Raw genomic sequence first — 15320 nt, 5'->3', positions numbered from 1 at the left:
AATCAATACCAATCAATTAATTTATTCAACCAAATTGGTTGTTGATTGGATAGATTGCTAAGATTAACATTGTATTGTCCAATGATGAATGCGTCTGAAAATCTTGTGGAATCCAGCTCCATTGCCTACTAGGAAGTGATGACCTCCACTTTGCTGTGACCACCTGGCAGTAGGCTAATCGATAGATTTACAGACAGTAGCACCATATTATACTTTCCCCTTTCTCTTTTCCTATTTTTTTTTATCAAGCAGTAAGTTAGCTCACAAGCCAGACAGACGTTGCATTGTATTGTGCGAGCGGCCCAACATGACTTTCTACAATGCGAGTTTAGAGAGGGCGGCGTGGTACACATGGAGGCTGAAATCTCAACAAAGCAAACACTGGGATACTGCAACGTCATCGGCTGTACGCGCACCGGTTACAGACGGCATGGATGTGCAAGTAAGTCAATTAAGTTCAAGTTCAATTCTGCATGCAAATGGTCCACCAAGCAGCGCTATTTCTTTTGTATTAATGTTTCATGCTGCATAGCCTGTCAAAATGCAAATAAAAACGGTGACCTTAAACTCCCACATTTTTAAACTGAATTTGGCCAGTACAACAATGGCTGACAGGGAGCTCCCTTTTAAAGCTAGAGTGATGATCTTTATACCGTATGAAAGTAGAAGAAACAAGGAATCGATTTGGACCAAGCATGTCAACCTAGCATGTTGGAAAGAGGGGGGGAGGGGGGGGGGGTAAATAACGCTTCAAAGCTGATGGTAACTTTCCCCTCCATGCAATTGAATGGAACTAAATGAGTATGTTGGTAAATGTGCAAAAAATCACCAGCTTCTCACAGCAGTTGTAGCCTATAAGCCAGTGGTTTTCAAAGGGGGTCCCCAGCAAAAAGGGGGGATAATCTATTTTCACTATAATTCCTTCCATAATTAACACAATCTAAGCTAGTGTAGAAGTGAGTAAATAAGCTAATAATAACCATAAGAGCACAAATAATTGACAACAATCTCGAAATAAATATTCAGTATTTACTCTGAGAAATTAAATAATGAGAAAAGGACCAATTATTGATGGTTAAAACTGAATAATGACATCACAACAGTCTAATCCTAATGCGAAATTAAACTGAGATATTTCTCTAAATTTGTCTTAAAACTGCAAAAGAAACAAAAAAAAATCATAAAAAAATTAGTAACTAACCTCCCTTGCTTTCAAGCTCACCTGCCGCGACTGATGTATAGTAAACATAGTCAGGGTGACAGAGAATGTGTGTGATTCTCAGCCTTCTAGCAGATATTGCCTCTCCATACCTGAGAGAGTCCAGTTTCCAGTGTGGATCCTCCAGTCCAGCAGAAAGCAGCGTCACTCCTGATGCTCCTGGATAATTGTAGCTCAGGTCCAGCTTTCTCAGATGGGAGGGGTTGGAGCTCAGAGCTGAGGCCAGAGAAGCACAGCCTTCCTCTGAGACCATACAGGCTGACAGCCTACACACACAGACACACACGCACACACACACACACACACACACACACACACACACACACACACACACACACACACACACACCAAAGCAAGCTATATGTTCGATATCTTTATGTATACAGCTGTAAAATAGTTGCACAATACAGTCAAATTCATCCTTGCAATCCTTGCATCAACTGATGATGCAAGGAGAGGGAATGGTGAAATATCGTCATGGAAAGTAATTGACAGGAGTTACAAAAGAGTGCTACATGTTGACATCAAAACTTTTAAAAATTAAGCAGAAAAAAATCCAACACAGTTCAGGTCAGCACAGACCTTAGTTCGGAGAAATGTGTCAATTCAATTGAAAAAAGGGGGAAAAAAAGTGAATGGATATTACCTGAGAGTCTCCAGTCTGCAGTGTGGACTCTCCAGTCCAGCACAGAGGAGTTTCACTCCTGAATCATGCAAGTCATTGTTACTCAGGTCCAGCTCTCTCAGACTAGAGGACTGGCTGCTGAGAACTGAGGCCAGAGCTTCACAGCTTCTCTCTGACAGATTGCAGTCACTCAGCCTGAAGGAGAACAAGACCAGGCAAGCCTAGTTAAGCCAGACCCAGACTGCTGTCCACTGTTGTGCAAGTTCACATAAAAGCTAGCCCAAAGTTCAGTTCACACAGCTTTAAATGAAGTAGTTCACGTTCATAGTTCACAATTTTGAAAATTGTACTAATGGCAGGGTAAATCTGGGTGGGATAAGTGGAACGCATTACCACCACTGAGGTGCCCTTGAGCAAGGCCCTTCACCCCAAATGCTCCTGTGGCGAGCAGATCAGACTTGTACTGGTCAGCTTGCAGGTATGAATGTATGTGTGAGTGTGAGCTCCTGAACGATCACAAACCTTTTAGACCACAGCACTCTCTTGATTCCCCGCCCCCCCCAAGCAACACACATAATATGTCACTGTTATATGTCACCTACTTCATATCCCTATGACCCCTCCCCCCAAACACCCCACATAGGTCCCTAGTCAATAACCCTACACACCCCTCAAATCCCGGCTCTCTAGCACGTACCTATCCCTATGGCCAAGACCCACACATGTCTGTTTCAACAATGGGGAATCAGTGAGTGAGTGTCTGGCAATTAGTGATAGAGACAAACAAGAGCATTGATTTTTTCCTTGTTTCAATCTATCCAGTTTTCTAAGCACTTACACAGATTTATTGGAGGCCTTGATCACTGGCAGCAGCCTCAGAAGAGCCTCCTCTGAAGCAGAGTATTTCTTCAGGTCAAACACGTCTAACTCTTCTTCTGATGACAGTAAGATGAAGACCAAAGCCGACCAATGAGCAGGGGAGAGTTTGCCTGTGGAGAGAGTTCCTGATGTCAGCGACTGTTGGATCTCCTCCACTAGAGAACGGTCATTCAGCTCATTCAGACAATGGAACAGATTGATGCTTCTCTCTGGAGACAGATTCTTCTTTATCTTCTCCTTGATGTACTGGACTGTTTTCTGATTGGTCTGTGAGCTACTTGCTCTCTGTGTCAGCAGGCCTCGTAGGAGTTTCTGATTGGTCTGCAGTGAAAGGCCCATGAGGAAGCGCAGGAACAAGTCCAGGTGTCCATTTTGGCTCTCTAAGGCCTTGTCCACAGCACTCTGGTAGACATTTGGTTTAGATTTGACTCCTAACTTCAGAGACCACAGGGATTTTGATTGTGGTTCTGACAGCAGATTGACACCAGAATCGATGAATGAGACCATGACATGAACAGCAGCCAGAAATTCCTGAAGGCTCAGATGGACAAAGCAGAACACCTTGTCCCCCCACCCACCACGCTCCTCTTTAAATATCTGTGTGAACACTCCTGAGTACTTTGAGGCTGATGTGATATCAAAGCCACACTCTTTCAGGTCGTCTTCATAGAAGATCAGATTGCCTTTCTCCAGCTGCTCAAAAGCCAGTTTTCCCAGAGAGAGAATCATCTTCTTATTCTCTGGTGTCCAGTGTGAATCTTTCTCAGTTTTCCCATGAAACTTGACGTTCTGCCGTTTTGTCTGAATCACCAGGAAGTGGATGTACATCTCAGTCAGGGTCTTGGGAAGGTCTTCTCTCTTATTGGTTTTCAACACAGACTCCAGAACATTAGCAATCATGTGGCAGAAGACTGGGATGTGGCACATGATGTGGAGGGTTCGTGAGGTCTTGATGTGGGAGATGATTCTGTTGGCCTGCTCCTCATCTGTGAATCTCTTCCTGAAGTACTCCTCCTTTTGTAGGTCATTGAAGCCTCTCACCTCTGTCACCACGTCAACATACTCATCAGGGATCTGATTGGCTGCTGCAGGTCGGGTGGTTATCCATATGCGAGCTTTGGGAAGCAAATTCCCCCTGATTAGGCTTGTCAGCAGCACGTCCAGTGATGCTGACTCTGTAACATCAGTCAGGATCTCGTTCTTCTGGAAGTCTAGAGGAAGTCGACACTCATCCAGACCGTCAAAAATTAACGCAACGTTAAACTTGTCAAAGCTGTAGATTCCGGCTTCTTTAATCTTAGGAAAGAAGTGATGAATAAGCTCCACCAAGCTGCACACTCTATCTTTCTGCAGGTTCAGCTCTCTGAAAGTGAATGGAAATGTGAACTCTATATCCTCGTTGGCTTTGTCTTCAGCCCAGTCCAGAGTAAACTTCTTTGTTAAGACTGTTTTCCCAATGCCAGCCACTCCCTGTGTCATCACTGTCTTGGTTGGTTTATCTCTTCCAGATAACTGTTTAAAGATGTCTTGACATTTGATTGGTGTTTCTGGTCTCTGGCTTCTGGATGCTGCTTCAATCTGTGTGATCTCATGTTCATCATTGACACCTCCACTCTCTCCCACTGTCATGGCAAGCTCCGTGTAGATCTGATTCCCAAGTGTCGGGTTTCCTGCTTTAGCAATCCCCTCAAACAAACACTGAAATTTCTCCTTCATATTACATTTGTGTTGACGTTGACACTCTGCAGACGTTTCTAAATGAATAAACAACAGAGTAAATCAATGAGAGGCAAGTAAAGAGTAATGCAATCATTTACTGATAATTTACACATTTGCAACTCAACGGACTCTATTCAGCTCATTACTGCTGGGTGGACAACAGGTCCTGACTGGTGTAAGGTATAAGGTAGCTGTTGTTGAGTCGGTTATTATTACACAACCAGGAGTTTCATGCAACCAATCGGATTCCACACTGTGCTGATTCCCATAAAGCTCTGGTTGTGTATGTTAACCAAACAGCTAGCTGCACTTCTCATGCTGTTTGTTATGTTCAAGTATGTAAACTACTTGGGGGGAAACCTTTCAGACAATACACATAACATTGGTAATGATTGTATAAAAGGCCTGATACCCCTGAGGAACTACATTACTGGGATTATGGAGAAAGTGATGATGCAACATGTACAACGTGACTAAAGTGAGAATCAAGTTCTTAATGCATCTATTCAAATTGAGCAATTCAAATTAAAATATAAACAATTAAATTTCACATCTATTTTCTGTAGTAGCAGAGCAAGTTTGCGCTCTTTAAAACTCAGGCTTACAACCGATTGCTCAAGGTGCGTGAGGCCAGGTAAATAGTCCAAACAAAGAGTGAAGAGGCCTCGCACACTTAAAAAAAAGTTAGGCATACGGATGCAAAAAATCCGGCTTTAATTCACCATAATGCAAAAAAAGTAACAAGTGATACAAACATAAAAAATAAAAAGTAACGTTTTGGTCTCCAGACCATCGTCAGCCATTGTCTCAGCTGCTCGTTACAGGCTTAAGTAGGCTGGTAGAGGAGTCTATCATGGCTGGGGCAGCACATCAATTACTCAATCACTAATAATAATAATCAAGCACTAACCCGAAACAAGCAAGGTGTCTACAAAGCAGACTTGGGGATACATGCAGCGAACCCATGTACATGTTCACAAATAGTACACATATACATAACAATATATATAATATGCAATAAACTGAAGAGTATTCTACTCCATAACATCTATTTCTGCCCATATCTTCCACCCAATTAAGTGCCCCTTGCTCTTAGATGTTCTTCTGTTAATCACTGTCCAACTTACCATTTTCTTGATTGTCCCGTTTCTCAAGGTCCTCTGCAAGAAATTTCTGCTCTTTCTTAAGGATATCACAGAATATATCTTTGCCTCTATTCCCACTAGCATTCAGTGACGTATACAGTTCCCTCATCTGCTCCTGGGTGGTAGGTTTAGATATCACATTGTTGTAGCCTTCTTGCGTGACAACATTCTCCTTCAGGAGTTTATCCAAGATCGGTGCGACCATCGCCACTCTCTGGATCAGCTCATCCCGATGTTCATCCACAAAGTGTTGCTCTGAAGAGAAAGGGAATGAAAAATGAGCTGGTTGGAGTGAGGACCAGGCTAAAATCAGCTTATATCAGGCTACTTTGCTTCTGAAGGATTACAACATGAAGGCTTTCATTTGAAAAATATATGTTTATGTCTGCTTATTTTCTATCTCCAAAATGTTACTGTCTGAAATCGATCAATTAATATTTCAAAATCACAAATAATCAAATTGTCAGATTTATCGCTGGTGAAATAGTAGGCTGTTTGTGTTTTTCCTGATAATTGCCTTTAATCATTCTGTTCTATGGCTGCTTGATCTAATTCGCTTTTCTGATACCCCTGAGGACCCTCTTTACTGGCGTTATGGATAAAGTGACGATGCAACATGTACAAGGTGACTAAAGTGAGAATTCACCCACTGTCTATTATAAATCCATAGAAATTACTAAACACAAATACAATACAATGAACACATACTCTCACAAGGCTGCCTGTCTCTCTGCACATCTATTGTCTGGATGTAGGTCAACAAAAGTAGATACAATGACAGCCTGCACTTTATATAAATTGTTGGCATGTTTAGATAACTTCTATCTTTTTTCAAATGTCCCCTTTTTAATCTTCCCATGACTTAACTCTGCATTAGATCCTTCATGTTGAACTCTGCCTCTTTCAAATCCTTCAGCGCTTGCAAGCCCTTCTCTTTATCCGTCGCCATTGTTGCTCCCTGATAAAATCACAGGAAATATCCAACTCCAAGAACCAACTTTATCTATTGTAAAGTGTCAGAAATAGGCTGAAAAAAAATTAAAATATAAACAATTAATTAAAAAATAAAAAGGCAGAATCTTCAGCAAATGAAATCATGAACACTTTGAAAGGCTGATTGATGATACTTCACGCTGTGTATAAGCAACCAGATCCACATTTACCCTATTAAATTGTCTTATCTCTATTCAACTCTGCTTTCAACATTTGTTTTCCACTTGTGAAACCAGGCAAGATTGTATCCAGTAACACAGATAAACAGGGTTGTAGTGCTGTGGGAGCACAGGGGAGCGGAGCTCCCATGCCTTTTCTCCAAGGGTTTGTTTTTACAATTGTAAAATAGGGGTGGGGTTCCTCATATAGGTGTGCTCCTCCACTTCTCCAGATAGCATACACACCTGTCGATAAACCATGGTTTACTCAGGGTCTGAGAAAATCGTCAATAATCCTGCTAAGGGAATGGAATCTATTGGAACTACATGACGATGTATTATACCGGAAAAGGCAGGATGGAGACCAGGTTACATACCAACTAGTTTTACAGGAAATTTTGTAAATGTTTTGCAGAAAAGGTCTTCCTGAAAAAGCAGCGCCCCTGGTAAACATAAAGGGCCCTATTCTCCCACAGGCCTTCGGCGCAAAAACTGGCCTTACACGCAAAAAAACGTGCCTTGCGCCTGCCTTGGGAAGATATCAACATGGCTTTAGGCCCCGAGATGCGCTTTAGGCTAAATGGGCGTGGCGCAGTCCCAGAATGGGCGAGAATGGGCGTTTCGGCCTTAAATACCGGCCTAATGATATCTTCCCACTTGGCGTTAATTTAGCGCTTTGCGCTTTTGAAAACCAGGCCTATTCAGTGCGCTGGTTGCGCGGAGCGCTCCTCTGCCCTTTCCTCTGTCCCTTCTCTCTGTGTCACTCCCTCTTCCTTGCTCATCAGTCTGACACAATATGACTGCTTGAAAAAAAGTTTGCCAGTTCTCTCTCTCTCTCAGAAAAAATAAGTTGTTCTACCGTACATAGTATAACAACATGACAGTTTTTTCTAACATGACAGTTTTGAGCCTGTGACATTCAGAGGCTATTGCATCATCCTTGCAGTGAAAAAAGAAACAATCCGCACACCGGCATCATCCTACCTGTGCCGTGAAGGCGAGAGAAAACAAGATAATTCTGGGCAAACATTCACTGCCTGGCTTCCCTGCAACAGCCAGACATGTGAAATCTCCCAGCATGCATTGGGCTAATACATTTCGATAATAAATCGCATCGAAATTAGCCTAAATAGATAGAAAGGTACATCGAAATAGATCTAAATAATGTGTAATGTTCCACAACATGCTATTGTAGAACATTTCAATATAGGACAAAATCAAATTGCGAAATCCAAACCCAACCCTATGTGAAACATATATGTCATCCTGGGCCTATATATATCCCTCGTCGATTTAACGTGATTTAGATAAGTGACAGCGTAACACGCTTCTACTGTCATGTGCTATACTGTGATGTCTGCTCCAATAAATTGGCCCTACTTCACATTTAGTTTTACAATAAAAACACATTTCTGCAATGACTTTACATAATGTAGGCTATATTTATGTGCATCATCCTACCTGTGCAGCAGGGGAGAGAAAACAATATCATTCTGGACAAACTTTCACCAATCTAATTAATCTCATCATATAGGGATAGGCTATATTTTTCTAGCTGATGCGTTTAGAACATTATTTTCACTTTGATCTTGCTATAGTGTAGCATATTTACATGCTTGCAGTATTTAAACTGCATTTAGATTGGTTTGAGAATAATATGGAATAATAGCCTACATATGGAGACACAGAGGGGATAAAAGGGAGGGGGGGAGATCAGAGCCCTCGGCTTTTCTGAAGCCGGACTGGATCGCTCCGTGGAATTGGAACTGAAAAGTGAAGCATGTGATTCGTTTACTGCACTTACCCAATGAGCAGATCAGTGCATAATTTTACACTTAAAAGGCGTGGTTGTAATGCTTAATGCTGCGTGTAGCGCCGATACCAAAATATCAAGTGCGCTGGTCCACGCCCACTACTCTGGGCTGCGTCTGGCGTTGAGCGCAGTTCATAGGCCGATGCAACGATAGAGCCCAAAGACTACGAGACCCCTAGAGTATGGATTTCCTGTCGATTGAGGACGATAGTAGCAACACAAAGGATATCCATAAGTAAGTAACTTTATTGTCACTGTACAAGTACAATGAAAATACGTTTGGAGCAGTCCTCCAGATGCCAGTGAGAAAAACAAAAACCTGTGCGTCCTGGTAGTTCACCTGGTAGCACGCATACTACGAAGGCTCGGCCCTTCGCGCGGCCGACCCGGGTTAGAATCCGACCTGCAGTCCTTTGCTGTATGTCATCCCTTCTCTCTCCCCCCACCTTTCCTGTCTACCTACTGTCCTATATAAAAATAATATAAGGCGAAATGCACCAAAAATTATAATATAAAAAAAAACTGTACACTGACCACTAAGTTTGCGATCACAGTTCCCACACCCAACCAGAGAGTGAGGACAGTTGCTTGTGGGATGACTTTTTTGTTTGTTATGGCATACCTGAGCAGTTGCACAGCGACCAAGGGCCTGATTTTGAATCCAGATTGATCAAGGAGCTATGTGAAGTCGCAGGTATTCAGAAAATCAGAACAACTCCATACTACCCATGGGGTAACCCTGTCGAAAGATTTAACAGAATATTGTTAGGCATGTTAGGAACATTGGAGAACAAGCAAAAGTCACATTGGAAAGAGTTTGCAAAACTCTTAGTACTGTACACTGGCGATTTTACATTGGTGCACCGGATGCACGTGCACCCCCTTGTGGCCAGATAATAAAACAATAAATGTCTACATGTAAACGATTTAAACAAAATCCAATCGATATATATATATATATATATATACCGTAAATCCTCTAATAGTGGCCTCTATTCCATTACAGGCATCTACTCTAATATAGGACAGGGGCACGGCCTGCACAGACAAATAAAGTCCCCTCCCTCAATACAGGCTGGGTAAAAAAAAAAAAAAAACGAAGGAGCAAAAACTACGGTGAATACAGTACTGTAAATTTCCCATAACACAACGCATCTACCGTGTGACGTAAATGGACGTAACGCAGACAAACCAGAGAAATAAAAACAAACATGGCACCAACCAAACGAACCAGACGAAAGTTTGACGTTAAGTTTAAAGAGAGCGTTGTGCAATATGCAGCGGAAAATTCGGGACAGTGTGATGTGGAATCAGCCCTTCAAGCAGAGCCTGCATGATGCCTACGACCAGTGGATGACTGGGGACGCAGATAAGCAGTACACAGCTGGAGGTGGAAACCTAAAAGCGCCTGCCCGACGCCTGCTTGTGGACTGGGTGATCGCCGCCTGGGACAAGCTGGACAAGGATCTGATCAAAAAGTCCTTCCAAGTTTGTGGACAGTCTGTGAAAACTGACGGGAGTGAAGACAACCTCATCCACTGCTTCAAGCAGGGACAGCCCTGCGCCGCTGGACGGGAGGCTGCGTCAGCGGGACCAGGAGAACAGACAGGCAGCCGAGGATGAGGAAGATGAAGAGGAACTGGTCAACAATGAACTTGTTGTTCTGGATGATGTTGATGATGATGAGGACGCTGAGGAGACCGACATACTAGATGAGGAGGAGGATACTGAGTGAGTGAGTGACCACCAATATTTATTTGCGTTGTTTGGTTTTATGCAATATTTTGCAATAAAAGTCATGAAAATAAAGGAGTATGTCCATGAGAGTTTAATTTTAAGAAATAAAGGCCTCTACTCTAATATAGGCCTCGCTCCAACAAAGGCCGGGGGCTCTCTGCGGCTCAGTAAATAAAGGCCCCGGTCACTATTAGAGGATTTACGGTACTGTATATATATATATATATATATATATATATATATACTGTATATATATACTGTATATATATGTAATACATATATATAATGTGTCGTAATATATCTATATTTCATTATATTCAACATTAGTATTCAACATTCACCGTTGTAAAACCACAGCATAGTGAAGAGGATATTATTGTGATGTGTGTAGTTCTTCATAGATCTACTAGCCTCTTCATTTTGCTCTCAGAGTGTACCAGATTAATGCATTTTACTTTAAAATGTAAAAGAAAATCTTCGGGCAGGGGGGCACTGCCCCCCCTGGAAACCCCCCTAATGGGGTACACTTTCGACCGTGATGGTGCACCCCCAGGTTGGAAAGCCTGGAATTGCCTATGCATACATACAATTGTACACGTAATGAGGTAACAGGGTTCAATCCCTATGAGTTAATGTCCGGGCGTAAACCCCGACTGCCTGTTGACCTATCTTATGGATTGCCCTTGAAAGCAGATCAGTAGAAATCTCATTCACAGTACGTACAATACCTCACAGCTCGTTTAGAAGACAGCTACCAGGCGTCTCGAAATGGCCAGAAAGTAACAGAGAGAAACAAGACTAAGTTTGATAGGAATTTGACTGCCTCAGGCCTTGAAATTGGAGACAAGACGTGTACTCCTCCAGAGTCAAGAAAAGGGCAGGAAAGATCCTCACTACTAGTGGCTGCACTCCAGCCACTTCTCGACTGTCTGGCTGACATCAGAGAATGGTTGGGCGCTAACTTCCTCAACCTAATGAGAGCAAGACGGAGATCATCATCTTTGGGAAAACCCCCCCCGCCCCCTCCATTGATGCCCTAGGCCCCCTCGCCTCTACCATCCGGACCTCTGTCAGAAACCTCGGCGTGATCCTTGACAGTGCTTTCAAGTTCGAGAAGCAGGTTAGTGCAGTGGTTAGGAAAAGTTTCTTTCACCTGAGAACCCTAGCCAAGACCAAGGCCTACCTGCCCCAGAGGGACCTAGCCACAGTTATACACGCCTTCATAACATCACAACTGGACTATTGCAATGCCCTTTATACTGGTATCGGCCAATCACAGCTTCGTCGCCTACAGTTGGTCCAGAATGCAGCCGCCCGACTCCTCACCTGCACAAAAAAGCGTGAGCACATCACCCCGGTGCTTGCATCACTCCACTGGCTCCCCATCCGATACCGCATCGACTTTAAGCTTCTGCTCATCACGTACAAATCCCTCCATGGTCTAGCCCCCACATACCTGTCCGATCTCTTACACCACCATACCCCCTCCAGAGCACTACGGTCAGCCGACCACCTGCTTTTGGAGGTGCCCAGGTCCAGGTTAAAAACCAGGGGGGACAGAGCCTTTGCAGTAACAGCCCCTAGACTCTGGAACTGCCTCCCTCTCCGCATCCGTGCAGCTCAGACCCTGGACACTTTCAAATCCCACTTGAAGACCCACCTTTTTGAATTAGCCTTTAAATAAAGCCCTCAGCCACCTTTTTAATTTTCTTTTGCTGTGTAGCTAGTCAATGTCTTTTAACTCTTCTACTTATTTTATTATATTTTTAATGCTTTATATAGCGTATATCACTTGTTTATGCCTTCTTGCACTTTTGTGAAGCACTTTGGTTGCGGCTCAGCCGCTTGTAAATGCGCTATACAAATAAAATTGACTTGACTTGACTTGACTAACTAATCTCACCCTGGCCATGATCTGTTTGAACTCCTCCCCTCTGGCAGGTGCTACAGAGCACTGTACGCCAAAACCACCAGACACAAAGACAGTTTCTACCCACAGACCTTCACTCTGATCAACACTTAAATCAGCCACTTGAACACTGAGCTGAAACACTAGAAAACACTGGAACCAGTTTACTTTTGACACTTTACTAGCTTAAACAGCAGCAACGTGTGAGCACGTACACTACGCAGACCAACACGTTCTCACTCCGACCACGTAGCATATTGACGCTTTGCCCCTCCCCTTATGCGCCACTTGTTACTAACATGGTACCCTTGAGCGACCCATGAAACGACTTGGGCTTTCCGACTAAACTCAATGCAAACCCATAGAAGTCAACTTTGACGCTTATGGCAACTGCGCCCCTATTAGCCTAACTGCTCCCCCATTAGTCAACTGCTCCCCATTAGCGTCTGGGGGGAGGTTAGGTTTAGGCGTGGGAGGTGGGAGAGGTTAGGTTTAGGGTCTGGGGGAGGTTAGGTTTAGGCATGGGGTGGGAGAGGTTAGGGTTAGGGTTAGGGTCTGGGAGAGGTTAGGTTTAGGCATGGGGTGGGAGAGGTTAGGTTTAGGGTTAGGGTCTGGGAGAGGTTAGCTCCTCCAGACCTTAATGGGGGAGCAGTTAGGCTAACGGGGGAGCAGTTAGGCTAATGGGGGAGCAGTTGCCATAAGCGTCAAAGATGACTTCCATGGGTTTGCATTGAGTTTAGTCGGAAAGCCCAAGTCGTTTCATGTGTCGCTCAAGGGTACCATGTTAGTAACAAGCGACGCACAAGGGACGGGACAAAGCGTCAATATGCTACGCGCTCGGAGTGAGAACGGGTTGTGCAGACACACGTCACAGCATGCCGTATCGATAGAGTAGCATTCTGCATACACGCTTCAGCAAGACTATAGTGTCTAAGGCTTATTATACTCGAGCAAGCTCCGTGGGGTGGAGCTCCGCATGTCACCGTGCGGACCTCGCGCTGGGGCAGATGCTTTTATACTCAGAAGTGATCAGCCAAGTGATCAGCATGTATTGTACAATGGTAATAGTGAGAACAGCCCATGAAAAGTCGCAATGAAACGCTATTATGTGTAGTACTGAGTGCGCTTTCACTCTCAAATGACCATACATTCGCACATGAATGAATCACCAAACTTGTTTTTACTGAATAGCCATTTCAGTTCTCAGGCAACACAACACATTTACTTGGAGAAATGACTAAAAACTAACAGTTGCAAATCAAAGTTCAGCCTACCACATGAGTCAAGAAATGTGGGGAAACTCAGTGTTCAGAGCTCAGTGGCTTGAAAGCGGCCATGTTTTGAGAGAAGCCGTGCGGAGGTCGCGCTGTGAGAAAAATCTTCAGCTACACGGTGGGCGCCCTACGGAGGTAGCGCCCAACCACGCCCAACACATTGACGTCATTTGACGCTGGCGGCCCTCGCTCCACCCCCGCGCCCTTCACGGCATGGTGAGTATAAAGCAGCCTTAAGCTCCTATTGGCTACTCTGTGTTGCTACTGTATGCTCATTAGTCATTATCGTGCAGTTCAACTGAGCGGGGCTTGCACCCCCGGCCAGTCAGAGCCCTGAAGCCCCGCCCTGCTGTGATGTGACGGTGCCTACAACAAACATCCCTGCTGCACCCAGACAGACAGCGACAGAGCAGAGCAGCTCACTGCTCCTCCGTTTACTCGCTCATTTAGTTTATTAATATTGAACGTCCGGGGACCGCCTTCCATTCCGAAACACCACCGTTCCGACACCCCCCCACTCAGAACCCCCCCATTCCGAAACCCCCCCACTCCGAAATTTGATTTAACCACCCCACTCCGAAATTGATTTTCAAGTCCATATTTCTCCAAGTTTACTGCATTCCTGCAGCTTGAAATAAACGTTTCAACTCATTGTTTTTTTTATTATATGTCACTGTCTTCATATAATTTCGCTATAGACGGTTTTCACCAGAGCGCAACCCCACAGCACTTCCTTTTTCTCAGCATTCGGCAAACTGCAGAAATATTCACTCGACAACGTTACTTTTGTTTTCGCTGCTCAGCTGTATAGACGGTTTTCACGGAATGGTCAGTCCTGCACTTGAATGTTTTTTTTTCTTTTATGTCCATAGCAAACACTGCAACAGGAAGTGAGCGGGGGTTCAATTTAGAATGTTTTTGTTGTCAAGTTAAAACCGTCAATAGCAGTAAACACGAGCCTGCTGCATTCAGATAGATACAGGAATGTGAACGTTGGATACATCCTAAAATCAGCTGTGGATCACAGACATGTTTGCACTCTGTGTTGTTCAGAATCGCACGAGCCGCTGCTCAGGGACTGGGCACAGCTGTCCCGCTTGCTTTCTCCCCCACTCCGCAAAGAAATAGGCTACACCTTGACAACGCACACTCTAGTCTAAAGCGTGTATCGGGCCGGAGCAGTGTTTTATTTATTTATTTTTTTGGCACACAGACTTTCCACTCTGCTGGTCTAAATACCAGGTGTGGTCTTGCGCATTCCTGGCTCGCAGTTTTCTGCAGGTGCACAGAGATATCTCTACAATCACTAAACATTGTTCATTTATGTTGTCTTGCCATACAGTTTGTTAAGTTTGTCAAATGCGTAATCCGAGAGCGCAAGGATCTGTTCCACAGCAGCATATTCAACTGATTATTTATATTTCCTGACACGCCAACAGGATCTAATCATAAATTATGTTTTCTACACATCTTAAGGTGAGCTGTTACACATGCCCACATTCACACCGTGAAAAGTGTTTGAAAAAAAATAATTTTAACTTTGAGTCAAATGCTCACAGTTGAATAAGGTTCATTGAGTCATATATTAGCAAGATGAGGACGCTCTTATTTGTGAATGCCAGTCGGGTTGAACTGATTTTGTTTTATGAAAATCTGATGAAATGTAGCTTCCCCATTCCCGATGGTCTAGCGCCGCCTATGCATATTTTCAATAAAAAACAATGAGTTGCAGTGTTTGATGCAGCCAGGAAACTCTGAGAAATATGGACTTGAAAATCAATTTCGGAGTGGGGGGGTTTCGAAATGGAGGGGTTGTCCAAATTCGGAATAGCGGTGCCTTTAAAAAATG

General features: G+C 43.8%; 1 protein-coding gene across 4 annotated transcripts in view; it reads right to left on the bottom strand.

The window, feature by feature from the left end:
* The window catches only part of LOC310780163 (protein NLRC3-like), a 121744-nt gene that overhangs the window by 81353 nt on the left and 25071 nt on the right, over nucleotides 1-15320 (bottom strand). For all 4 annotated transcript variants that reach the window (XM_083640729.1, XM_083640726.1, XM_083640728.1 and 1 more), the window contains 6 exons: nucleotides 9174-9290; nucleotides 6455-6545; nucleotides 5570-5842; nucleotides 2683-4477; nucleotides 1866-2039; nucleotides 1312-1485 (listed from right to left, as the gene is read on the bottom strand). In XM_083640729.1, the coding sequence (XP_083496855.1) occupies nucleotides 1312-1485; nucleotides 1866-2039; nucleotides 2683-4477; nucleotides 5570-5842; nucleotides 6455-6536 (2498 nt within the window). In that variant the 5' untranslated portion in view covers nucleotides 6537-6545; nucleotides 9174-9290. The remainder of the gene's footprint in view (nucleotides 1-1311; nucleotides 1486-1865; nucleotides 2040-2682; nucleotides 4478-5569; nucleotides 5843-6454; nucleotides 6546-9173; nucleotides 9291-15320) is intronic.

Source organism: Poromitra crassiceps (genome assembly GCF_964638095.1).
Source record: "Poromitra crassiceps genome assembly, chromosome: 7".
NCBI classification, from domain to species: Eukaryota; Metazoa; Chordata; class Actinopteri; order Beryciformes; family Melamphaidae; genus Poromitra; species Poromitra crassiceps.
Note: the sequence above shows the minus strand (reverse complement) of the source record. Positions and strands in the feature narration are given on the sequence as shown.